Source organism: Salmo salar, chromosome ssa19, assembly GCF_905237065.1.
Source record: "Salmo salar chromosome ssa19, Ssal_v3.1, whole genome shotgun sequence".
Lineage (NCBI taxonomy): Eukaryota > Metazoa > Chordata > Actinopteri > Salmoniformes > Salmonidae > Salmo > Salmo salar.
Genome location: NC_059460.1, coordinates 64,154,005 through 64,181,371, shown reverse-complemented (window position 1 = coordinate 64,181,371; position 27,367 = coordinate 64,154,005). Strand labels below are relative to the sequence as shown.

At 41.8% G+C, this 27,367-nt stretch overlaps 2 protein-coding genes across 6 annotated transcripts in view; both read right to left on the bottom strand.

The window, feature by feature from the left end:
- Positions 1–5,567: 5,567 nt before the first annotated feature.
- patl2 (PAT1 homolog 2) lies at positions 5,568–25,816 on the bottom strand. 3 transcript variants are annotated; one of them, XM_045702591.1, is made up of 19 exons: positions 25,673–25,816; positions 25,287–25,443; positions 24,529–24,797; positions 24,288–24,353; positions 24,150–24,203; positions 23,842–23,997; positions 23,587–23,658; positions 23,290–23,432; positions 23,001–23,075; positions 20,956–21,079; positions 20,562–20,679; positions 20,329–20,426; positions 20,179–20,232; positions 11,390–11,526; positions 7,756–7,912; positions 7,356–7,502; positions 7,131–7,228; positions 6,834–6,974; positions 5,568–6,709 (listed from the first exon to the last, which is right to left on the bottom strand). In XM_045702591.1, exons 1-19 carry the CDS (start codon positions 25,691–25,693, stop codon positions 6,676–6,678), a joined length of 2,121 nt encoding a protein of 706 aa, XP_045558547.1. In that variant the 5' UTR covers positions 25,694–25,816; the 3' UTR covers positions 5,568–6,675. The 3 variants fall into 3 exon arrangements, with proteins under 3 accessions (XP_045558547.1, XP_045558549.1, XP_045558548.1); XM_045702593.1 differs by having other exon boundaries at positions 23,290–23,363; XM_045702592.1 differs by lacking the exon at positions 5,568–6,709 and having other exon boundaries at positions 6,830–6,974.
- Positions 25,817–26,041: 225 nt separating this feature from the next.
- The window catches only part of tgfi1 (Transforming growth factor beta-1-induced transcript 1 protein), a 29,189-nt gene continuing 27,863 nt past the window's right edge, over positions 26,042–27,367 (bottom strand). For all 3 annotated transcript variants that reach the window (XM_014158489.2, XM_014158490.2, NM_001139971.1), the window contains one exon: positions 26,042–27,232. In XM_014158489.2, coding sequence (XP_014013964.1) covers positions 26,966–27,232 — 267 coding nt within the window. In that variant the 3' untranslated portion in view covers positions 26,042–26,965. The remainder of the gene's footprint in view (positions 27,233–27,367) is intronic.

Below are 27,367 nucleotides of genomic sequence, written 5' to 3'. Positions count from 1 at the left end.
TGTTGTCCTTAAGCCATTTTGCCACAACTTTGGAAGTATGCTTGGGGCCATTGTCCATTTGGAAGACCCATTTATGACCAAGTTTTAACTTCCTGACTGATGTCTTGAGATGTTGCTTCAATATATCCACCTACTTTTCCATCCTCATGATGCCATCTATTTTGTGAAGTGCACCAGTCCCTCCTGCAGCAAAGCACCTCCACAACATGATGCTGCCACCCCCGTGATTCACGGTTGGGATGGTGTTCTTCGGCTTGCAAGCATCCCCCTTTTTCCTCCAGACATAACGATGGTCATTATGGCAAAATAGTTCTATTTTTGTTTCATCAGACCAGAGGACATTTCTCCAAAAAGTACTATCTTTGTCCCCATGTGCAGTTGCAAACCATAGTCTGGCTTTTTTATGATGGGTTTGGAGCAGTGGCTTCTTCCTTGCTGAGCGGCCTTTCAGGTTATGTCGATATAGGACTCGTTTTACTGTGGATACAGAAACTTTTGTACCTGTTTCCTCCAGCATCTTCACAAGGTCCTTTGCTGTTGTTCTGGCATTGATTTGCACTTTTCGCACCAAAGTACGTTAATCTCTAGGAGACACAACGCGTCTCCTTCCTGAGCGGTATGACTTCTGTGTGGTCCCATGGTGTTTATACTTGTGTTCTATTGTTTGTACAGATGAACGTGTTACCGTCAGGCGTTTGTAAATTGCTCCCAAGGATGAACCAGACTTGTAGAGGTCTACAATTTTTTTCCTGAGGTCTCGGCTGATTTTTTTTGATTTTCCCATGATGTCAAACAAAGAGGCACTGAGTTTGAAGGTAGGCCTTGAAATACATCCACAGGTACACCTCCAATTGACTCAAATGATCACAATTAGCCTATAAGAAGCTTTTAAAACCATGACATCCTTTTCTGGAATTTTCCAAGCTGTTTAAAGGTACAGTCAAATTAGTGTATGTAAACCTCTGACCCGCTGGAATTGTGATGCAGTGAATTAAGTGAAATAATCTGTCTAAACAATTGTTGGAAAAATTACTTGTGTCATGCACAAAGTAGATGTCCTAACCGACTTGCCAAAACTATAGTTTGTTATCAAGAAATTTGTGGAGTGGCTGAAAAACGAGTTTTAAAGACGCAAACCTAAGTGTATGTAACTTCCGACTTCAACTGTGTGTGTGTGTGTGTGTGTATATATATATATACACTGCTCAAAAAAAATAAAGGGAACACTAAAATAACACATCCTAGATCTGAATGAATGAAATAATCTTATTAAATAATTTTTTCTTTACATAGTTGAATGTGCTGACAACAAAATCACACAACAATAATCAATGGAAATCCAATTTATCAACCCATGGAGGTCTGGATTTGGAGTCACACTCAAGTGGAAAACCACACTACAGGCTGATCCAACTTTGATGTAATGTCCTTGAAACAAGTCAAAATGAGGCTCAGTAGTGTGTGTGGCCTCCACGTGCCTGTATGACCTCCCTACAACGCCTGGGCATGCTCCTGATGAGGTGGCGGATGGTCTCCTGAGGGATCTCCTTCCAGACCTGGACTAAAGCATCTGCCAACTCCTGGACAGTCTGTGGTGCAACGTGGCGTTTGTGGATGGAGCGAGACATGATGTCCCAGATGTGCTCAATTGGATTCAGGTCTGGGGAACGGGCGGGCCAGTCCATAGCATCAATGCCTTCCTCTTGCAGGAACTGCTGTCACACTCCAGCCACATGAGGTCTAGCATTGTCTTGCATTAGGAGGAACCCAGGGCCAACCGCACCAGCATATGGTCTCACAAGGGGTCTGAGGATCTCCTCTCGGTACCTAATGGCAGACAGGCTACCTCTGGCAAGCACATGGAGGGCTGTGTGGCCCCCCAAAGAAATGCCACCCCACATCATGACTGACCCACCGCCAAACCGGTCATGCTGGAGGATGTTGCAGGCAGCTGAACGTTCTCCACGGCGTCTCCAGACTCTGTCACGTCTGTCACATGTGCTCAGTGTGAACCTGCTTTCATCTGTGAAGAGCACAGGGCGCCAGTGGCAAATTTGCCAATCTTGGTGTTCTCTGGCAAATGCCAAACGTCCTGCACGGTGTTGGGCTGTAAGCACAACCCCCACCTGTGGACATCGGGCCCTCATACCACCCTCATGGAGTCTGTTTCTGACCGTTTGAGCAGACACATGCACATTTGTGGCCTGCTGGAGGTCATTTTGCAGGGCTCTGGCAGTGCTCCTCCTATTCCTCCTTGCACAAAGGCGGAGGTAGCGGTCCTGCTGCTGCGTTGTTGCCCTCCTACGGCCTCCTCCACGTCTCCTGATGTGCTGGCCTGTCTCCTGGTAGCGCCTCCATGCTCTGGACACTACGCTGACAGACACAGCAAACCTTCTTGCCACAGCTCGCATTGATGTGCCATCCTGGATGAGCTGCACTACCTGAGCCACTTGTGTGGGTTGTAGACTCCGTCTCATGCTACCACTAGAGTGAAAGCACCGCCAGCATTCAAAAGTGACCAAAACATCAGCCAGGAAGCATAGGAACTGAGAAGTGGTCTGTGGTCCCCACCTGCAGAACCACTCCTTTATCGGGGGTGTCTTGCTAATTGCCTATAATTTCCACCTGTTGTCTATTCCATTTGCACAACAGCATGTGAAATGTATTGTCAATCAGTGCTGCTTCCTAAGTGGACAGTTTGATTTCACAGAAGTGTGATTGACTTGGAGTTACATTGTGTTGTTTAAGTGTTCCCTTTATTTTTTTGCGCAGTGTATAAAAACTCTGCAAAAAAAGAAATGTCCTCACTGTCAACTGCGTTTATTTTCAGCAAACTTAACATATGTACATTTTTGTATAAACATAAGATTCAACAACAGACAGGAAGTGAACAAGTTCCACAGACATGTGACTAACAGAAATTGAATAATGTGTCCCTGAACAAAGGGGGGGTTCAAAATCAAAAGTAACTGTCAGTATCTGGTGTGGCCACCAGCTGCATTAAGTACTGCAGTGCATTTCCTCCTCATGGAGTGCACCAGATATGCAAGTTCTCGCTGTGAGATGTTACCCCACTCTTCCACCAAGGCACCTGCAAGTTCCCGGACATTTCTGGGGGGGTAATGGCCCTAGCTCTCACCCTCCGATCCAACAGGTCCCAGATGTGCTCAATGGGATTGATATCCGGGCTCTTCGCTGGCCATGGCAGAACACTGACATTTCTGTCTTGCAGGAAATGCTGGAGGGTCATGTCAGGATGAGCCTGCAGGAAGGGTACCACATGAGGGAGGAGGATGTCTTCCCTGTAACGCACAGCGTTGAGATTGCCTGAAATGACAAGCTCAGTCCGAGGATGCTGTGACACACCGCCCCAGACCATGACGGACCCTCCACCTCCAAATCGATCCCGCTCCAGAGTACAGGCCTCGGGTGTAACGCTCATTCCTTTGACGATAAACGCATATCCGACCATCACCCCTGGTGAGACAAAACCGCGACTTGTCAGTGAAGAGCACTTTTTGCCAGTCCTGTCTGATCCAGCGACGGTGGGTTTGTACCCATAGGCGACGTTGTTGCTGGTGATGTCTGGTGAGGACCTACCTTACAACAGGCCTACAAGCCCTCAGTCCAGCCTCTCTCAGCCTATTGCGGACAGTCTGAGCACTGATGGAGGGATTGTGCGTTCCTGGTGTAACTCAGGCAGTTGTTGTTGCCATCCTGTACCTGTCCCGCAGGTGTGATGTTCGGATGTACCGATCCTGTGCAGGTGTTGTAACACGTGGTCTGCCACTGCTAGGACGATCAGCTGTCCGTCCTGTCTTAGGCATCTCACAGTACGGACATTGCAATTTATTGCCCTGGCCACATCTGCAGTCCTCATGTCTCCTTGCAGCATACCTAAGGCATGTTCACACATGAGCAGGGACCCTGGGAATCCTTCTTGTGGTGTTTTTCAGAGTCAGTAGAAAGGCCTCTTTAGTGTCCTAAGTGTTCATAACTGTGACCTTAATTGCCTACCCTCTGTAAGCTGTTAATGTCTTAACGACCGTTCCACAGGTGCATGTTCATTAATTGTTTATGGTTCATTGAACAAGCATGGGAAACAGTGTTTAAACACTTTACAATGAATCTGTTTAGTTATTTGGATTTTTCCAAATTATCTTTGAAAGACAGGGTCCTGAAAAAGGGCTGTTTCTTTTTTTGCTGAGTTTATATATAAAACATCTTCACAAGGAATTTACCAAGAACTACACAGAAAGGAAGTATGCAATGGGTTATTTCTCAAATTAATACTTTGAAGGGCTTAACAGATTGAAATGTCCTCATGTAAAGTCTTCGCTTTCACTGTATATCTAGTCTTGAATATTGTCATAACTTGCCAATGTGTCCTTCAACATCCATCAGCGGACATTCTGAAAGTAGCTTTGTAATACTTGTCAACTCCTCATTGCACTGGTTCAACACCAATATGGCGTCAGTGAAAGTACCTAAGAGTATGTGTCCATGATGTTCACCTGAGGGGCGTGAGAAAACAGTAAAAAGGTTGTGCTTGTCAAAAGCAACCAGAGGACCTGGCAGTTTGACTGTGTTCAATGGAGTTAAAGTCAGGGCTCTGTGCAGGCCAGTCAAGTTCTTCCACACCGATCGACAAACCATTTCTGTATGGACCTCGCTTTGTGCATGGGGGCATTGTCACACTGAAACAAGGGCGGGCCTTCCCCAAACTGTTGCCTTAAAGTTGGAACAGTCTAGATTGTAATTTTATGCTGTAGCATTAATATTCCCTTCACTGGAGCTAAGGGGACTAGCCAGAACCATGATGACAATTATTCCTTCACCAAACTATGCAGGTAGCGTTCTCCTGGCATCTGCCAAACGGTGAAGCGTGATTCATCACGCTAGAGAACCCATTTCCACTGCTTTACACCACTCCAGCTGACGCTTGGCATTGCACATGATCTTAGGCTGCTCGACCACGGAAACTCATTTCATGAAGCTCCCGATGAACAGTTTGAGCCGATGTTGCTTCCAGATGCAGTTTGGAACTGTAGTGAGTGTTGCAACTAAGAACAGACCATTTTTACACGCAACAGCATTCTGTGGTCCCGCTCTGAGCTTGTGTGGCCTACCCCTTCACGGCTGAGCAGTTGTTGCTCCTAGGTTTCCCTTCACACTAACAGCACTTAGTTGAGAGGCAGCTCTAGCAGGGCAGAAATTTGACACTGACTTGTTGGAAAGGTGGCATCTTATGACAGTGCCACATGGAAAGAGCTCTTCAGTACAGCTATTCTACTGACAGTGTCTGTCTATGGAGATTGCATGGCGGTGTGCTAGATTTTACACACCTGTCAGCAATAGGTGTGGCTGAAATAGCCAAAGCCACTCATTTGTTGGGGTATACACACACACACACGTTGAAAATATATTTACAGAAAATTGTCCAGTAGCCTACACAAAGAGATCCATATCTAACAGACAACACAAGGATCATCAACCCAAGTCTACTCTTGCAGAGCAGGTTGGGGTGTGTACACTGTTCAAACTAAAGACAAATTATTTTTAAAGAATTTTATTTCTTATTTTGCAAGTGCTATACAAGAGTGATTATTCTGTTTCCAACTAAACTGATTAAATTTGATCAAGTTACAACTTAAATATTCAAATAAATATTGAAGAAAGCATATGGCACATATGCATAGAGGGTACACTTTGGAAAACCATATACATTTATCTTTTAGAAAGAAACCAAACTTCCAAATAGTTTTTTGAAGTCAATTTGATTTTCCGAAAACACATTTTTTCCATGACAAAATGTAACCTACACACCTACTAACAAAGTGCAACTGCACAATCCTCCATGATTCAGACACCAATTTCTTTGGAGAAGACCGTTTAAATCATGAAAATGATAAATGACAGCTTACTCTTCCCGAAATGATATTACACATCAATTGATATTTTCATTTTGACTTGAATATTAGGCAGGTTAGCTGGAGAGAGAGCTGACGTATCAATCGCTCAGCCCCATCTACTGGCTGTGTTACATCATAGGACTAACTTATGTCCATTACACCACATTGTGGTACTATGGTACTGTAGCAGTTAAAACTATGGACTGGATTATAGAGGTTAAAAATTAAGAGAATTTTGGTGACTAGAGAGCAAATCTGAATTGCTGGACTGGAGACTAAGAGGAAAGTAGGAAATAAAAAGGAGCAGATAAAGGAAACAGATCGAGACAACAGAATGGTGCAAAGAAAGTGAGGGAATGAGGGAAGAAAAGAAGGAAGGAATAAGAAGAATGGCATTCATGTGTTCTAAAACAACACATTTTGCATACAAGGAGAACAATGCATGGGTAGCATAGGCTGCGTTTACTCAGGCAGGCCAATTCTGATTTTTTCCACTAATTGGTCTTTTGACAAATCACAGATCTTTTCACATCAAATATTTTTCAGTGCTGATCTGATTAGTCAAAAGACCAATTATTGAAAAAAAAATAATAAAAAAAAAAAGAGTCAGAATTGGGCTGTGTGTATAAACGCATCCATACTGTGGTACGTCTAGGCCGAGGGAATACCTCAGGGTATGCATGCCCACTCGTTTTCATTTTGGTGCTCATTACATTCTGTACATTAGCCAAAACACAGTCTCTGCTTCAGATGTCCTTGCCTACTATGACGGAAGAGCCAGGTATCCAGTCGCAGATCTAGATGAGAGAATGTTTTTGATTGAACACACCTTGGGATTGGTTACGATGAACGATTGTTTTTGCAATGTATGCATAGAACATCAATTTAAAAAAAGAAAGTGCTGTCAATTCTGACACTCACTCCATATTGCTCTTCAGCTGGTGGATGGTACGCTTGTCCAGGTAGCGGCAGAAGAGTGTGAGAAGGTTCGAGGGTAGGATAAGGGGCTCCACCAGAGCACTCTGGGATAGCTGCGATGCCACCAGGAAGACTGTGTCTGTCCTGGAGATAAGAATGACAAAATGGTCAATATGAACAACAAGGGGCAAGGACCATGTACAGACACATTTAACTGTAGCCTACGAGTATGTCCATTTACAACTTAGGGACAGTGTTGCATGTGGACAAAGACATTGCTAGGAATGAAGGCAGTTGTACCAGGTCTCAAAGTCACCAATGCTGGGCTCCAGAGGAACATCAGAGGACAGTAGCTTCTCTCCTTGGGACAGCAGGGCGTAGAGTAAGGAGAGCCCAAACTGAAAGGTAAAACGGGAGCATGACGAACAGGGCAGCGCAACACACAATAGTCAAATATTGGATAGTCAAATATTGCAGCCTAGCATACCATTCTTTGTATGTGAGAAAGTGAAAAGTGTAACAAACCTTGCTTTGGCAGACAAGTGAGAGGCACATGCTGCCATCGCTGGAGTCGGGAAGTGATGCCGTAAAGTCTTTAAGGACCCCAATAAGCTGACTGAAGGTCATGCCTCCGATCACAATTCGAAGAGATGGGTACAAAACCGGAAGAGACTGCAGGGATGTGTGGAACGCCACGGTTGTGTGGAAGTGAGAGTATGGATTATTCTTCAGTCAAGCAGGCAGCACTTCATACAAATCAACAGTGCCATGTTCAGTAGGCAAAACTAAAATAACCGACTTGATTCCTTACTCTACAAGTCAGAGGCATGTTTGTTCTACACAATATATTTAAACATTCCACAACCCTAAGTAACACGGTGCGATACACCAGAACATTACTTTTACATTTTATTTTTTAACTGACCTCATCTGCGTCTCTGCTCATGAGTACAGGCAGGTGAGATGTCACCATGCTTAAGACTTTCAATGCGGCGTCATGGGACAGGAAGGGGAGGAGTCGAGCAAGTAGCTGCTTTCCTTTGGACACCAGGAGACATGGCAGAAATTCTTCCCCTGCCTCTCTAGGGTGAAATATGACAAGGGCTGAATCACTGTACAACATAATAATGTTGTAAAATCTGAAAGTTAAGAATCTCTAAAATGGATGCAGGGATTACTTGTTGAATTTGGTGTTTAAATTAGACCAGTGCCTTCAGAAAGTGTTCATACACCTGGACTTATTCCACATTTTGTTGTGTTCGAGCATGAATTCAAAACAGATTAAAATAGATGGGTGTGGGTGAAAACTCAATGGAAAAGTTTTCAGAAGGGGGAGGTGGGGTGCAACTCAATATTAAGGTGTTCTTAATGTTTTGTACACTGTATAGACAGGTGTTTCTAAATCATGTCCAAACAATTGGCCACAGTTGGACTCCCTGCCATCAGAACAGCCTAAATTCATCAGGGCATGGAGTCTACAAGGACGCTGGTTCATGTTGACGCCAACGCTTCCCACAGTTGAATCAAGTCGGCTGGATGTCCTTTGGGTGGTGGACCACGCTGTTGAGCGTGAAAATCCCAGCAGCGTTGCAGTTCTTGACAAACTGCCTGGCACCTACTACCATACCACGTTCAAAGGCACTTGAACGGACAATCTTTTGTCTTGCCCATTCACCCTCTGAATGGCAGACATACAAGCCATGTCTAAAGGCTTAAAACATCCTTCAACTTGTCTCCTCCCCTTCATCTAAACTGATTGAAGTGGATTTAACAAGTGACAATAAAGGATTATACTGTACCTTTCACCTGGTCAGTCTAGGTCATAAAGAGAGCAGGTGTTCTATACAATCAGTGTATAAGGTCACAGTTGACAGTGCATGTCAGATCAGAAACATTACCATAACTATATCGCCATAGATCTCCGAGAAATGACGAGGCATATACTACCGTTCTAAAACTTTTGAACACCTACTCATGCAACGGTTTATTTTTTTACTATTTTCTACATTGTAAAATAGAAGACATCAAAACTATGAAATAACAGATGGAATCATGTAGTAACCAAAAAAAAGCTTTAAAAACACCACATTTTATATTTGAGATTCTTCAAAATAGCCACCCTTTACCTTGACAGCTTTGCACGCTTGGCATTCTCTCAACCAGCTTCATGAGGTAGTCACCTGGAATGCATTTAAATTAACAGGTGTGCCTTGTTAAAAGTTAATTTGTGGAATTTCTTTCCTTCTTAATGCATTTGAGCCAATCATTTGTTTTGTGAGAAGGTAGGGGTGATATACAGAAGATAGGCCTATTTGGTAAAAGACCAAGTCCATATTATGGGAAGAACAGCTCAAATAAGCAAAGAGAAACAGTCCATTACTTTAATGCATGAAGGTCAGTCAATCCAGAAAAATAACTTCAAGAACTTTGAAAGTTTAAGTGCAGTCGCAAAAACCATCAAGCGCTATTATGAAACTGGCTCTCATGCATGAGAACCGCCACAGGAATGGAAGACCCAGAGTTACCTCTGCTGCAGAGTTCATTAGAATTACCAGGCTCAGAATTTGCATTCCAAATAAATGCTTCAGAGTTCAAGTAACAGACACATCTCAACATCAACTGTTCAGAGACTGCGTGAAATCAGGCCTTCATAGTCAAATAGCTGCAAAGAAACCACTTCTAAAAGGACACCAATAAGAAGACTTACCCGGGCCAAGAAATACAAGCAATGGACATTAGACCTGTGGAAATGTGTCCTTTGATCTGGAGTCCAAATTAGATTGTTGGCTCCAACCGCCGTGTCTTTGAGACGCGGTGTGGGTGATCGGATGATCGCCGCATGTGTATTTCACACAGTAAAGCATGGAGGTGTTATGGTGTGGGGGTACTTTGCTGGTGACACTGATTTATTTAGAATTCAAGGCACACTTAACCAGCATGGCTACCACAGCATTCTACAGCGATACACCATCCCATCTGGTTTGCGATTAGTGGGACTATCCTTTGTTTTTCAACAGGACAATGACCCAACACAGCTCCAGGCTGTGTAAGGGGTATTTGACCAAGAAGTGGAGTGCGGCATCAGATGACCTGGCCTCCACAATCACCCGACCTCAACCAAATTGAGATGGTTTGGGATGAGTTAGAGAGCAGAGTGAAGGAAAAACAGCCAACAAGCACACAGCATATGTGGGAATTCCTTCAAGATTGTTGGAAAAGCATTCTTGGTGAAGCTGGTTGAGAGAATGCCAAGAGTGTACAAAGCTATCAAGGCAAAGGGTGGCTACTTTGAATCTCAAATATATTTTTATTTGTTTAACACTTTGTTTACTATACGATTCCATATGTGTTATTTCATAGTTTTGATGTCTTCACTATTATTCTACAATGTAGAAAAGAGTAAAAAGAAAAACCCTTGAATGAGAAGGTGTTTTAAAACTTCTGACTTGTAGTGTATATCTGGGGAAGGGTATAAAACAATTTCTTGAGTGTTGAAAGTTTCCAAGAGCACAGTGGTCTCCAGCAAAGGGAAATTGAAAAAAAAAAAAGTGGAACTACCCAGACTCTGCCTAGAGCTGGCTGTCTGACCAAACTGAGCAACCAGGCAAGGACCTTGGTCAAGAAGGTGACCAAGAACACAATGACAGAACAGAGTTCCTTGGCTGAGATCAGAAAACCTGCCAGAAGGGCAGCAGTCTCTACAGCACTTCACCAATCTGGGCTTTACGGGAGAGTGGCCAGACTGAAGCCAATCCTGAGAAAAAAAGGCACATGCCAATTCACCTGGAGTTCACAAAAGGCACGTGAGAGAGATAAGTCAAACGACTGTGGTCTGATGAGACAAAACTTACTCTTTGGCTTGACTGCAAAGCGCCATGTCTGGAGAGAAATCAGGCATAGCTCATCACCCATCTAACACCATCCCTACCATGAAGCATGGTGGTGGCAGCATCATGCTACAGGGATGCTTTTCAGCAGCAGGGACTGAGAGCCTGGTAAGGATAGAAGGAACAATGAATGGAACCAAATCCTTGATGAGAACCTGCTTCAGAGTGCAAATGACAGACCTGGGCGAAGATTTACACTCCAACAGCACAATGACCCCAAGCATACAGCCAAATCAGTGGATTGGCTTTAGAAAAAGAACATGACAGTCCTTGAGTGGCACAGCCAAAGCTCAGACTTGAATCCCATTGAAAATCTGTGGAAAGACTTGATTGCTGTTCAAGGAAGAATGATAAAATACCCAAATCCAGATGTGCAAAGGTGGAAGACACATACCCAAGACAACTCAAATCTGTACTCTTCCAAAGGTGATTCTACAAAGTACTCACCCAGGGGTGTAAATACTTATGTAAATTAGATTTATTGAAAATTAAATGCTGAAAACATGTTTTTTTTCACTTTGTCATTATGGGGTATTGTGTGTAGATGGGGGAGAATTCTATTTAATCCATAATTCAGGCTGTAACAAAATGTGGAATAAGTCAAGAGGTATGAATACTTTGAATGAACTTTCGCTCAAGGTGACTTGATACAACCGGCAGAGCAGGACTCACAGGTCAGGATGCTGTAGCTGGGAGTAGATGTACTCCACTTTTATCTCAGTTCTCTCCATCAGCCCCTTTTCATCCTCCCCCAGCACCTGTGCCTTCATCCTCTGCTGCTCTTCTACCTCCAGCAGCACCATGAACAACTACAGGAGACGGGGGGGGGTAATGTCCCACAAACAGTCACTTTCTTCTTCTTCCCCCCCCATTTCAAAATGATACACTTTGGGAACCACCATATCCAACAAGATGGCATATTGAAATTAAATGAGTGGTTCACTTTTTTTTTAACCTTTATGTAAAAGGGTGTTATAGAAGTTATGGAGAAAATTGCACAACTATGTTATAATACTGTAATTGCATCAAATGGTTGTTTTATGCAACAGAATAGAGGGTTCTTCACTCTGTGTGAATGAAAGTGGGCCTCGGAGATTTAGCACAAATAAATTGAGAACCTTTTGTTTGTTTAAGGGCGAATTCGTTTGTGAGATATACATTACGTATAACCTACCTAAAAAGAGATCACTATGTGCACAGGTAAGATCAGGGATTATTGCGTATTGAAACAGGTCGGTATTGTGGTGAAACGAAATTATGACTTCGAAGAAATAGAGAACGAAACTCATTTAAACCTACATTGCTCTTTCTACCACGATAAACGCTTGCTCTTATGTGGCTGAGTGATGAGAAATTGAAATGTTTTTGTATATTGTGTATTTCCATTTGCGGAATATTTAGATAAAGCCTGGAATAAAAGAAAAAAGGTCTACCTATAATAGTAAAACAATTGTAGCTTCTATGTGGTTAATGGTGTGTATATGCTTGTCTACCATATGAATCTGTCAGACTGGGTTCAAGTGACTATTTCTTTCTGCGCACACACAGTGCATGTAAACTCAGCAAAAAAAGAAACGTCCCTTTTTCAGGTAATTCGTAAAAAGCCAAATACTTACTTCACAGATCTTCAGTGTAAAAGGGTTTACACTGTTTCCCATGCTTGTTCAATGAACCATAAACAATTAATGAACATGCACCTGTGGAACGGTCATTAAGACACTAACAGCTTACAGACGGTAGGCAATTAAGGTCACAGTTATGAAAACTAGGACACTAAAGAGGCCTTTCAACTGACTCTGAAAAACACCAAAAGAAAGGGGCCCAGGGTCCCTGCTCATCTGTATGAACCTGCCTTAGGCATGCTACAAGGAGGCATGACGACTGAAGATGTGGACAGGGCAATAAATTGCAACGTCCGTACTGTGAGATCAGCGGCAACAACGTCGCCTATGGGCACAAACCCACCGTCGCTGGACCAGACAGGATGGCAAGAAAGTGCTCTTCACAGATGAGTCGCGGTTTTGTCTCACCAGGGGTGATGGTCGGATTTGCGTTTATCGTCGAAGGAATGTGCGTTACACCCGAGGCCTGTCCGTCATGGTCTGGGGCGGTGTGTCACAGCATCCTCGGACTGAGCTTGTCATTTCAGGCAATCTCAACGCTGTGCGTTACAGGGAAGACATCCTCCTCCCTCATGTGGTACCCTTCCTGCAGGCTCATCCTGACATGACCCTCCAGCATTTCCTGCAAGACAGAAATGTCAGTGTTCTGCCATGGCCAGCGAAGAGCCCGGATATCAATCCCATTGAGCACATCTGGGACCTGTTGGATCGGAGGGTGAGAGCTAGGGCCATTACCCCCCAGAAATGTCCGGGAACTTGCAGGTGCCTTGGTGGAAGAGTGGGGTAACATCTCACAGCAAGAACTGGCAAATCTGGTGCAGTCCAGGAGATGCACTGCAGTACTTAATGCAGCTGGTGGCCACACCAGACACTGACTTAGTTTTGATTTTGACCCCCCCTTTTGTTCAGGGACACATTATTCCATTTCTGTTAGTCACATGTCTGTGGAACTTGTTCAGTTTATGTCTGTTGAATCTCGTTATGTTCATCCAAATATTTACACGTTAAGTTTGCTGAAAATAAACGCAGTTGACAGCGAGAGGACATCTTTTTTGGCTGAATTTATATACATATATTATTTTACTGCTCCAGGGATGAATTATTGTTTGGATAACCCTATTTACTATTATGTATAATTTTGTATTTTTTTCCACTCTTTATGTGATGCGCAATGCAGCGAACACATAATGTTTGTTTATGTGTCAATTAATCCCATAAGGGATGGGTTGCCAATTTGACACGAAAATAAAATGTTGCTTCATTCTGACAGGAGATTTACGATGTCTTTGTTGTGATAAGCCTAAAAAGACCGCATTCCATAGCATGAGTTAATGTTTCTGTACTGGGGTACCAGGGGGAGATGGCTCCAGTATAGAGTTGAGGACCAGACCCTGGTCTCTACACAACGAGAACAGTCTTTACACAACATACTGTTTAGTGTGAATTATTAGCATCTTTCATACGAATCCTAACCTTGTGACCCATTCCATACATCCGTTTGTCATGAACATCCACTTTGCTATGAAATGCTGTGGCTCAAATCCACTCCTTGGGCTCAATGAATCACCTATGGGAGAGTCGTTGACCAGCTCCATTACTGCAGTAATTAAATAATAAAGTTTGTTTTGAAGAAATTTAAAAATGTATTTTGATTACAATAATTCCACGACAATTTTGGCAACGAGGATGGGATAATGAACTTCATTTTTCTGATTGTTCCCAGTGAAATTCAGGTTAACAGTGCACATGGAGTTGCATTAGATGCAGCTGGAGAAAGCCACACTCCCCTTTTCGGAGATGATCGGATCCCCATCTGGCTGAGAGCGTCAGCTGAATGGATTAATAATTTCTAACAGAATTGGATTAAGGGTGAGACTGGTTTCTTTCAATAATTGAACTTGAAAGTGCACAGAATTGATAGTACTAATTGGACAATCAATAAGTGCTAAGAAAAAAAACAAAAGCCATAAATGCCCCTGTTGAGGGTATGCTCAGAGCGAGGTCTTCCTGAAGAGGGACACAGCTGGGGTAACTAGCAGGACTGAGTTGAGTTAATAAGAGTGTTCTTAAGTGAGGTATCCTTGGAAATGATTGTTAATTAGCCAGTTGCGGGCTACCAAAAGTCCAGATCTGTGGTACTGGGTTGATCACAGTAGGACTGGTGAGGTTGACGTATTGAACCAGGAACGAGAGTGCAGGTGACGCCTTGCGAGGGCATTTGGCTTAGTGAAGTTCAAATTATAACGTAATGTTTTGATAAATGAGGTAAACAGGTATGACCTGGGTTACTATTAGGAGTTGTTTTGGGACCACTAATTAGGTAATATTTTGATAAATGTTATGGGTTTCCCTGTTCATATAGACATGGTTTGAAATCCTGTGGGTAATCTTTGTAGAAGCTTTGTGTGGGCGCGGTAGGTTGACTCTGTGGTTAACCTTTTCAATGATGTTCTGTGTGGACATCTGACCAATTCTGTGTGAGCATTTGATCAATCCTGTGTGGGTGATCATTAAGGTTCTGTGTGATCCTGAGAAATAATGATTAGTAGATCAGTTAATGATATGCAGTGGTTTAAAATAGTTAGGTACATATGTGAAAGCTATAAACAAAATCCACCCATGTACGAAAATATTCCTGCAGGTGATAAAATTATTGATTGAAGTGTGTTTGGGAACAGTACTGTGTGAATGTGATGAGAGTTGTGCGAGTGTGGAAATAAGATAGATATTTGCATAATAAAATGATTGAAATTTGGATAATAAGTGTTGATATGTTCTCTTGGGGTTCCGTAACTACCCATCATAGAATATCTCAGGGTGGTATTGAGAGCGGGACGTTATCAGCAAGTCTATAGTTTCTGGGAGGATAGAGAACCATTTAGGATCCTATAACCCGCAGGGCAGTGTCCGGGAAACTTCAGTTTTCTGCTGGGAGAATGTTTGCTGAGCCGATGGATTTGGTTGCTGTGAATACCTAACGTTCTATATGGATTCTGTGACGATATGAAAATTATGAATTGTGTGTATATAATTGATTACTAGAGATTTGATAAAGTAATACTGGGAATATAATGAGATGTAACTTAAACAACCCATATGTAGACGTACATAGATTGAGTTGGTCCCTTTAATGGATCATTTGATAAATATGAGGTTTAAGCATTATTAAACTGTCGACTAAGTCTGGGAAATTGTCTCAAACTGATTGGTGTGTCCACTTTTGGTTAACTTACCCTTACGATGTAACGCTTATTGGATTTCCTCAGTCCGGGTACAACATTTGAAATAAAACTGCCCTTAAGGCCTTTTTTTCCCCGCATGAGGAGTTTTTCCATCAAGTTAGAGCGAATTAAGGTGGAATCTCTACATAATATGTAACATCGTGCAATGCCAAATTAGGGTCGCCATCAAACTACTCAACATTACGGAGCTAATGTGACGTGGTAAAATAATTTAAATATGTCACTTTTATTACAAGGCGCAAGATCTGGTTTTAAATCAATGAATGTCGATTTAAATCTATTCCTTTTGCGCATGGGAGAATCTCTGCGGTGAAACGCGTGGAACTAAGGCTATTTTCTGGTAATTGTGTCATTATGTGCCAGATGTTAAGATTACAAACCATTGTAATTGGGTTAATAGCAGGATTTCTTCGTCATTTCAGTAGCATTGGCTCTATAGTATTGACTAAAATATGGGTTTCTGATTGTTATTCAAGTATTGGTATGTTTTGCCTAGACAGATACTGCCGACAGTTTTGTTTAAGATATAAACTCAACATTTTATCAGCTTGCTTAGTTTGAATTAAAAAGGCTAAGTTATTCAACATGAATGGCGGGGCTATTTTGAGGCAATACGCTTTGTTGCCAAAATGGTCTGCTGGAATAACAGAATGGTGTCGTATTTAAATAACTCAATCAAATATGAATAATATGGCTATGAATTGAATATGCTTGTCAACAACAAGTATTGTTTAATTACCTGTAGTGTGATCAGATGAGACAGTTACCTAAATCTAATAAGTGGATAGGTAATTGTGATTGTCACAGCTCTATGATCATAATTGATAACTAAACATGGTTATTAATTATTGCATGAATAAACTTGGCTATAATCAAAGTCGTGGGTAGAAAATGGCTGTAGTATTGTGCCCACAAATGTATTTTAAGAATTGGCTGTGTTGTCTACATGTGGCACATTACAGGTTAATCTTAAAATAGACAGTTGCTTATCAATTCTGAAGGAAAGCTATATTCATGGTTAAAAGAAAGTAGCAATAAGGAGAGAGGTTGGTTTATGCCCTATTGGGGATTATATGGATATAGGAAGACAAGTGTGAATAATTTTGGTAACGCGTGTCAGTGATATTTGAGGAACAACACTGGAATAAGATTAGGTCTTCCGTATTCTCCAGTAAAACATTTGCAGATGCTATAGTATTGATTCTAATACAAGGTGACCAATTAATGGGCACAAATACCATAACTATTCTCCGGGGAAGTGGTAGCTCCACCTTGGAAAATAGTTAACTTTAACGGCAGCGTCCCACCTGACCAACATCCAGTGAAATTGCAGAGCGCGAAATTCAAACTACAGAATTATAAATATTTCACTTTCATAAAATCACTAGTGTAATACATCAAAATAAAGCTTAACTTCTTGTTAATCCAGTCAGATTTCAAAAAGGCTTTACGGCAAAAGCACACCATGCGATTATCTGCATACAAAACATATTTCAACCAGGCAGGTGCGACACAAAAGTCAGAAATAGCGATATAATGTCTTACCTTTGATGGTCTTCTTCTTGGCACTCCAAAAGGTCCCAGTTACATCACAAATAGTCCTTTTGTTCAATAATGTCCTCCTTTATATCCATAAAAACTCAGTTGAGCTAGCACGCTTCAGTCAATAGCTAGCCTGTGATGGCTGAGCTATGTACTCAGAATAATGCAAAATGTGCTTTCGCCGAAAAGCTATTTTAAAATCTGACATAGCGATTGCATAAAGGAGTTCTGTATCTATAATTCTTAAAATAATTATGTATTTTGTCAATGTTTATGATGAGTAATTTAGTAAATTCACCGGAAGTTTTGGGTGGGAATGCTAGTTCTGAACATCACATGCTAATGTAAAAAGCTGTTTTTTGATACAAAAATGAACTTAATTGAACAAAACATGCATGTATTGTATAACATAATGTCCTAGGAGTGTCATCTGATGAAGATCAAAGGTTAGTGCTGCATTTAGCTGTGTTCTGGGTTTTTGTGACATATATGCTTGCTTTGAAAATGGCTGTGTGATTATTTTTGGCTGTGTACTCTCCTGACATAATCTAATGTTTTGCTTTTGCTGTAAAGCCTTTTTGAAATCGGACAATGTGGTTGGATTAACGAGCGTCTTATCTTTCAAATGGTGTAAAATAGTCGTATGGTTGAAAAATGTAAATTATTGCATTTGAGGCATTTTTATTTCGCGCCACGTTCTTCCATTGGATATTTGGCGAGGCGTTCCGCTAGCGGAACGTCTAGATGCAAGAGGTTTTAACAAGACATTTGTGGAGTGGTTGAAAAACGAGTTAATGACTCCAACCTAAGTGGATGTATATTTTGCAACTCAATTTTTTTTTTAATGGAATTATTGAGGGTAGTGTTTATTGTTCTATTTTGACGAGTAGTCGATTTTCCCCCATATTTTCTTTATACATTACTCACATTGGGAGTCATGTGTCAAATGGGGGAGGTACAAGTTTTGGATTGAAGTTCACACACCTTGTGTGAAATGTAAGGAATGTATTGAGAGATATGTGAAGGAGTATATTGTCGTGTTGCTTATTCTGTTTTTATACAAATCTTACCAGATTAGGACTGCTGGGATTTCTCCCGACGGGTTAGAGGTCTAACTTCCTGATCCTGTGGCTCTGTGATGAAGTTAATAACAGTGTGATTGTGAGGATAAGCCCATTTGAAAAAAATTGTTTCAATAGCATGTGTTATTCTCTTTGACATATGTTTAGACATTGGTATTAAGAATAATTGGTAAACGTAATCATTTAAAGTCAATGCTTGTCTGGATTTCCTGAATCGGAACTGAACTCTTATTCTGATCTTTCCTCTCGAGGTCACAGTTGGTGTCTTAATGCATGGAAGGGATAATTTGACCACGAGAACAGTGCGTGAACCGCAAAACCCCGTGTAACTTGCTGAAGAAAAGCGACAAAGGCGTTCAATATGGCCCTGTCCGCACCACTTCTACCGAGACCGAGCCAGCAACCGTTTACAGCATCCAATCTAAACTATCAACAGTTTCTTCTCTCATGTCTTCTCTCCCCATGCTCACTCCACGTGGACTCCTGTCACACTCCTAAGAGAGATGTTGCTGGTATACTGGTTGATGAATGGACAAGACAACCGGTGGCACATTATCATGGGCCATCCACTTTGAACTGTAAAGCTATCTGAAGAAGACAATGAAGACGCCAGGACAATCAGTGCCTGAAAGGGGGAGGGGGGGTTCAACTGTGCCCAAAATTGATTGCCTTTTTCATTTTGGGGTATCAGGTTGACTGTAGAGGTCTACACTGTGAAATTTATAGTAATTTAGATTAAGAGTTCATTGAGAAACTGATCTGCAATTATAATCAATCATTATAAGTTAATACTGGAATTATAGGATAAGTATACTGTAAGTTAATATAAATGTACACTGCCAATGTATGAATGAGGAGAGTGAAATTTATCCTAATCTACTTGATTTATTTCCATTACGAAATTAAGTTTTTGGATGATAGTGATAATACTCAGGAACTATAGCAGGTATGGTGTTAACGACACATATAGGAGTTACCTTATAAATAGTGGAATCATAATGACGCTTGTCTTGGGTGATGTTCATTAGGCACCAACGGAATAAATTTTACTTAAACCGGGAGTGACTACCTGGATTGAGAAACAGACGCTTTAAGTCCTCAACTGGCAGCTTCATTAAATAGTACCCGCAAAACACCAGTCTCAACGTCAACAGTGAAGAGGCTCAAGGCCAGCATCCCAGAGTCACCTCTTCATTGTTGACGTTGAGACTGTGTTTTGCGGGTACTATTTAATGAAGCTGCCAGTTGAGGACTTGTGAGGCGTTTGTTTCTCAAACTAGACAAGCTAATGTACTTGTCCTCTTGCTCAGTTGTGCACCGGGGACTCCCACTCTTCTTCTATTCTGGGAAGAGCCAGTTTGCGCAGTTCTGTCAAGGGAGTAGTACACAGCATTGTACAAGATCTTCAGTTTCTTGGCAATTTCTCGCATGGAATAGCCTTCATTTCTCAGAACAAGAATAGACTGATGAGTTTCAGAAGAAAGATTTTTTCTGGTCATTTTGAGCCTGTAATCAAACCCACAAATGCTGATGCTCCAGATATTCAACTAGTCTGAAGGCGGCCAGTTTTATTGCTTCTTTAATCATAACAACAGTTATCAGCTGAGCTAACATAATCGCAAAAGGGTTTTCTAATGATCAAGTAGCCTTTTAAAAATGATAAACTTGGATTAGCTAACACAAAGTTCCATTGGAACACAGGAATGATGGTTACTGATAATGGGCCTCTGTACGCCTATGTAGATATTCCATTAAAATAAACCTGCCTTTCCAGCTACAATAGTCAGTTACAACATTAATGTCTACACTGTATTTCAAGTTATTTTAAAATGGACAAAAAAAAAAGTGCTTTTCTTTCAAAAACAAGGACATTTCTAAGTGACTGCAAACTTTTGAACGGTGGTGTATACATACATTTTTGGGATGAAAATAAAGTGGAACACTCCTTTAACATGCCATTTTCTGTATTTTACCTTTTCTATTTTCTTTAGGACGTCCAATCGCTGTTGCCTGATGTCTTTTAGTTCCTGCGGGAAGAGAGCATTCAGAGAACGTACAGTTCAGTTTAACTGTTATACATTCTTCAAAAAGGGTTTCAAAAAGTGCCCAAAGCATGTCCTCACCTCGTGTGGACAGTGGGCTGCAACTGCATTGATCGCTCGTCGAGGAGAGAAACACGTCGACACGGCAACCTGGCCTAGGGAACCCTCGATGTGCACCACTGAAATAGCAACAGCATCACTCAGGTTAAAGAAAATGCAAACATTCAGCCGTATACAAACAATGACCCCTTCCAAAGTACACTTCAGCACCATGCACAGATAAAGACAAGTGCATGTGGGATATATGGAGAAACCTGGGGTGTAAGAGTCCATCTTGGTGACGTAGGGGGTGGTGAGTTTGGGTGGCTCCCTCTTGCCTCGCATGCCCAACTCCTCCTCTGCCAGCTTGGCCTCCATTCGCCGATAGTACTCCTACAGCACAATGTGAGAGGAGAGCCATCATGCAACAGCCCTTTCTGGAAATTATTCCAAAAGTAAACTGTGGTTATGGTATAAAAAGAAAGAACATGCAGAAAGATTGCTGTGGGGGTTTTAGTAGAGAATTGGGTACCAAGTTATTGGAGGAGAATGTGGAACTAAAATGCCATTGGAGGAATATGTGGGGAACTAAAATCCTATTTCGGAGGATTGAAGGTTAAAGACAACAAAGAATGAGAGGAGTGAGAAGTGCCAGCCAACCTACAGTACCTGGTAGTAGTAGTCGTCCAGGTGGGGATTCTCGCTCTGGAGCTGAATCATCTGTAGTCTAATGATCCACTCTTTCTCTTTAGCCGACATGAGGTTAGAGTAGGGGTCCCAGCTGTCTGGTTTTCTAGAGAGATCAACAAGTCATAAGCTTCAATTATCAAAGCAAAGCTTTTATATATAAAAATAAAATACAGTACCTTCGAATTCCTTTGGGGCAGGTTTATGGGAGCGAGCAGGGTTTAGGCCAATCATGAATTAAAGTAGCAAATAGCTCTAATTCGGATTCAATTCTCAAATTTACCACACCCCACAGGAAGCAGAATTGGAATTAAAGGAGGTAGAATTTAATTCAATGAAATTCAAACAGGCCAATTTTTTCAATACATCACTAAAAACATTTGTATTTTGACATTTGGTGACCAATACTATGTAATACATTTTATTTATAGACATTCTCCTTAAATTAAATCATTACAGTAGTCTGGAAATATTCTAAGATCTCTATAATGATAAATAATAATTCACTTACATGTTAAATATGAAGGAAAAAAACTATTCCCAGAATGCATCAAACCTAATATCGTGACAAAAATACAAACAAATACAGTGACATCCGAGTTGCAATCAAGCTAATATATTTGAAGTGCTATCTGTATTCTTTGCATTAAGGGACAGATGCTTTTGGTAAAATAATTGTCAAAGGAATGAGACTCATGAATCATGTCGCAGTTTTAATTAGAATGATGTAGAATTTAATTAATTCTGCTTCCTGTGCGGTGTGTCCAATTCGAATTTAAATTCATGCATGGAATTTAATTAAGTTCCGAATTGACCGCAATCCTGACAAACTAAAGCCCCATTTGGACAGGACTAGTATTGTTACTCCAGCATGCGCGTTATTCCAGAGGACGATTCACACAGGACTTGTTTTTCCAAACTTCCCCCTGTAATTTTTTTATTTTGAATAAAGACGGAAGCCTGGAGGTTCTTATTCTAGCTGTGTCTAGACGATAATGGGCTACACTGATAACTTGTGCTTGGCTGTCAAATGTAAAGGTGTCCATAATATTTACATTTTGTGATCATAATCATTAGGGCCATTTTAGCGATCCATGGTAGTCCCTCATAATAAAAAATCCCTCCATCCTGCTGATGTGCAAATTCACTGTTCAGAAGCAAACGAGACGCATTTAAGGATGAAAGAGAAATTGCTATTTCCAAAATGTTTCTCAGTGGTGAGTCAGGGATGCCCTGCTTTGCGATCCATTGCCTACATCAACAGCCAGGGTTTCATTAAATAGGCATGGGCACAATACTTTTTTATTGCACATTTAGGCCTTACTAAACTGACGCATTTGGCGATGTTGAATTTCAATACATTGGCACAAAACGTTTAAACAAAAGTATTCACAGTGCAAGTTGATAATGCATGCCATTCATATGAAATATACGCGCAGCACTTTGTTTTAAGAATCAATTTATCAAATCAGTTCTTATTTTCTTGCTCAAACTGCTAGCAGCACCTGTCAAACTCAAATGCCTCAGAAAACACAGGGATGTTGATGCGCACAGGCCTAGTATTATCAGAGGACTTGAGTTCAACGAAAAACAGTAGGTTATTCTGGCTGGACTTGTTTCTATTCCGCCATGTAAAAATGACTGACATGGCAGATTTGCACGGGATTGAAATTAAAATGTGCCGTTTTATGCTCATGCACATAATTACCCGACCTCCCCCAGTAAAATGAACACCGTCCGAATAGGGCTCAAGCATATCCTGTCCTAAAAAGCTAGTACAATAGAGAATCTCCATTGAAAGCGCTTTATTCCAGGAATAGGGTCTGGGAAATAGGTTAGTGTTTAAACTAATGCATCCAAGAAGCAACACATTTGCAGAAATATTAAGCGCAACCATGTTGAATATGATAAGAGATTCTTTGATCTCTGGACATAACTCACTCTAGGACTGGTCAAGCAACCACATTGTAGACATAGGGTAATAATATCAAATATAAGTCAACTTAAAGTAGAAGCACGTGCCAAACCTTTGGGATCTCTGTTGCCTTTGACTCAACAGCCGTCTGTGTTGGGGATGAAGCTGTGTCACTGGACCAGGGAACCTGTGGGGGAGAGATAAGTGATAACTATAGGTCAAACCCTATTCATCTCTAAGAATATGCAGTACAATTAGAAGCCATTTTATAGAATAGTGAGATACATTCTCTCAACAGATTGTGGTCAGAGACAAAAGAACCAGAGCAGGTGTCCAACTCTTGTCCTTGTAGGTTCTTCACTCAGAAAGATACGGGAAAAAAGTCTAATTACGACACAGACCTGAATCGCTGCACACGATTTGACGAGGGGCTGTAGAAGGGAGAGGGTCTTGGGGAGTTTGCACCAAAGCGAAGCTGCATCATTTTCGGGGTCAGAGGTTGATGGGTGGAGGGGCAGGGACGTGGCGAGGGGAAGCACCCCGCCTCAGTGAACAGAACATCTCCATTACAACTCACACCAACAGAACTAGAGAATTACATCTCCCTACATGCTTCTGGTATGCAGATACATTAACAAATTCATACAAATTGTGAGCAGATGACTTTAAATGTACACAATTGATGGGAAGGCAGGAACCTGGTTATATGGCTGTTGTGTGGTGAAAGGTCGCCGGGAGACGATGGGAGAGCTGGGCAACATGGTATTAATCTGCAAGAGAAGTTAAACAAATACAAGTAAATTTGCCATCGGCCATAGACTGGGCAGTGTGTTACATAGTCTTTAAAAAAATATTTACCAAAGATTCAGGTCAACTACCCAGCAATAGACCATCTTTGGCCATCTCTCCCTTGTGCCCTAGTCCTTCAGACAACTACTCCACCAGTCAATTACCTGAGATGGGCATCTTTGCCCAAATGGTCTATTTGAGTATGACCCTCTTAGGCCCCCTTTCCTCCCACTTGAGTTGGAGAATGGGTAGTGAGAGTCCAGGTAGTTTGGTCCTCTGCCAGGGGCATGACTGTCCATCACACACACAATGGCCGGGTCCTGTCGAAAGAGATCACCCAAATGTGCCAAACCAACCATTAGGGTCTAATGCTACTAAACATGGCATAATCCCCTTCATTTTCAGTATCAGATTCTTTTGAAAAAGTGATATTATCCTGTGTTGGTAGTCCTCCACATTTAACACCCACTACCTGCAATACTGATCCAGAGGCGTGTCTGGTTCTCTCATAAGATGACAACATCCACTGTGAGAGAAAAGAGGAGCAGAGTAGGTCAAATGACAGTAAATATATTTTGTCATCAGAATGGGGTTGTGACAAATGACTCACAGCATCTGGATCTAGATCATCCCAGTAGGAGACGCTCCCAACGTCCACTATAGCGCTGTCCAAGCTCTGAGGAAATAACAAATGGTAATGTGTAAACTAGAGAACGTAGACTAAAATGGTTGAATGAGGACATGTTTTGCAATAGAAAACGTGTTTTATTGGACAAGTTCAGGTATTACATCCAGTTTCAAAACATTTTCTTCCTACTGGATACAACTGACCTCTCAAGAGTAGTAATCACCTGCAAACTTGGTCGCCCCTCCACAGTCCTCACCACAGCTGGGTCTTCAAACATCTGCGCCATGGCCTGACCGCCCCTCTGTCCCCTTCCTCGTCGGCCCGGAGGGCCCTGGACCCGGAGTTGTGGCCGGGCCCTGGGAGAGAAGGAGGGGGAGCTGGGGGAGAGGGATGGCAAGGCAGGCAAGGCAGGTGGGGCAGGTGGTTTCTCTCCAAATTGGAACAGAGGGTTGGTGGGATCCCCTTCCGTGTCCCCCACCTCTGTATCTATATCTAGAGGCCCATTGTAAAACATTTAAATATAATAATTTACATCATAGCTGAACCCATTTAGTTTTATTCTTGGCAATATCAGGAAATTTATTTGGCCACATATTTAACCCATTTGTTGGCACAAATCTAGCTCCATACTTCCATTCATTTGTATGGGTAACATTCAGAGGAGTCCCGTGACACTTGTGGGGGTCATAGAGCACCGTGTTCGTGAGAGTCTCCCCTTTGGACGCTACAGACGTTTTTCGTGAGAAGACAGATTTTCAAGATGTCTCATGGTCTGACACACACAGCCACCGCACATGCGGAAGGCCGACATGGGCGGATGCGGAGGTTTGAGACGCAGCCCATAAAAAATATTATATATATATATATATAGCTTAAATTGACAGATTGATGGGGATGTTTTGTGTGACTTATAATGATGCATGGGTGCATCATTAAACAATAATAAAAAATATACTACTAATATATTTTTTTAAAACATACCCATTCCAAACGTCTCATTGTTGTAGATATCTATTTCCTCATCCTCCTCTGCCATCTCTGCCAATCCACACTCGTCCATGCCTGCCCCCCCTTCTTCATCGCTCCATTGGCCTCCGTTCTCTGGCCACTGAGGTTGAGAGACTGCGGTTTCAGTCTCCTGAAAGAAAGTACGGAGGGAGGAAAATACAAGGGTGACATCTGCTGTCGATGCTACCGCCATTGAATAACTTAAGATACAATTCAGAATGAACTAGACTCGGCGGCTACTACAACTTCGACGCATGTGATGCAGCAACGTGTAGGCGAGTTGTTTTGAGAATGTACTTAAAACAATACTTGTGTATCTCAGCTTTGCACACGAAGAAGCGCAAAAACGGTCAACTTACTTGTTGTTCTGAGTCACTCATTTGAATATTTTTCGGACAATATTACACTTCTATGCGTCGGTTTACCTTTCTGCTACCTTTCTCTTTTTGGACATCTTTGTATGGTCATTAGCGTTTTAAATGACCACACCTGTCGGGGGCGGGGGCCTCTGGAAAAAAAACTATACATGCGCATTCCCTCTGTGGATTACAAAATGCATGTTTGCATGCAAGATCCGTAATTATGGTGCAGTCTAAAATATTACTGGTAATAAGGATGTTAAACAACAGTCAGAACAAAATGACAATCACGTCCATTGCTTGTTTCTACGTGCAAATTAGAATGGATGTTTATTTCTTGAAACAGAATAAATTCCCTCAACACCAAAGTCAGGGCAGAACAAAATTGTGTTTATTTTACTCTTTGGTATTCTTTATACATAATTGCATAGCACAATGGTGAAAAAACATTGTAAAATCTTTGGCTCTACAACCCCGATACATGGTAGCCTCAAATTTAAAATAGACAATATATCAATATAGAAATGCAATAGCAGTGATAATTATACTTTGCAATGTAAAGCAAATATATTAAATGGGTTTTTATTAAAAATCCTTAATCAAAATGTTCATAAAAAGGTTCCATTCGATACCATCAAAAATGTAAATTTCAAATAATTCAGTGGTCAATATTCCATTTGATAGGTCATGGATTTACATACACCATGTGATAACAACTTTCAATTATTTTCTCTTTGGAAAACTTCCTCAAACGTTTAGCTATGGCTTCTGCATTGGTCATCTATGTGTCTTGGAGATCTATGCTCCCTTCTCACTCAAATATTTTTGTTGGCCTCTGTCACGCTTAGATTTCTGTGTACCTTGCGGACAAAACTAGTTGAAATGTTCATTATGACATAATTTCAACCAGTTTTGCCTGCATAGTACAAGTCTAATAGAGAATTGGATTGTCTTAGCCTTTTCTCTCTCTCCCTTTCTCTTTCTAGTCGCCAATGTTGTCTTATAACCCAGAAAGAGTCCAGCTCTGATCTCTCTCTCATTCTCTGCGACAAAACAAAATGGCTGACAGATATTTGTTCAACTTCGCAACTAGAAAAGAGCTGGGTCGTATTCATTAGGCACCAAACGCATTGAAACAGGGACGGACTTGCACTTGTCCAATAAGAAATGCTCATTTACGTTTTCTGTTGCAAAACATTTTAAATTGTTATGTGCCCTAATGAACACGACATACACCTGGTATGGGAGTTATGGAAGAAGAAAACATAGGATGGGCAGCGTCCTTCTCGGTGCTCAGCCAAAGAGTTTGATGAAGCAGGGGTGGCAGTAGGGCTTGTTCTCCTGCTCTTTGAAACAGCCCTTGCTGAGGGGCTTGAGGCAGAAGTGGCACACCAGGTGGTGCGGGTGAAATTTGGCACCCATGGCGGTGACGCAGCGGCCCAGGATGGGCTGTTGGCATGCCTGGCACATGCTGCCGCGCGACTGGTGGTAGTGGGCCTCGCACAGCGGCTGGCCCTCGTGCTCGAAGAAGCTGCCGTTGACGAAGGGGCAGTAGCACTCCTGCAGACACGACAAAAGGCAAATGGAGTTGAGTTGGAGATGAACATGTGATAAAAAAAAAGTGTGGTGCGTGGTTTGTGTGGTGTTCAATTCACATTCGTAACAAGTGTCCTTGTTAGGCCAATCTTTGTCCTT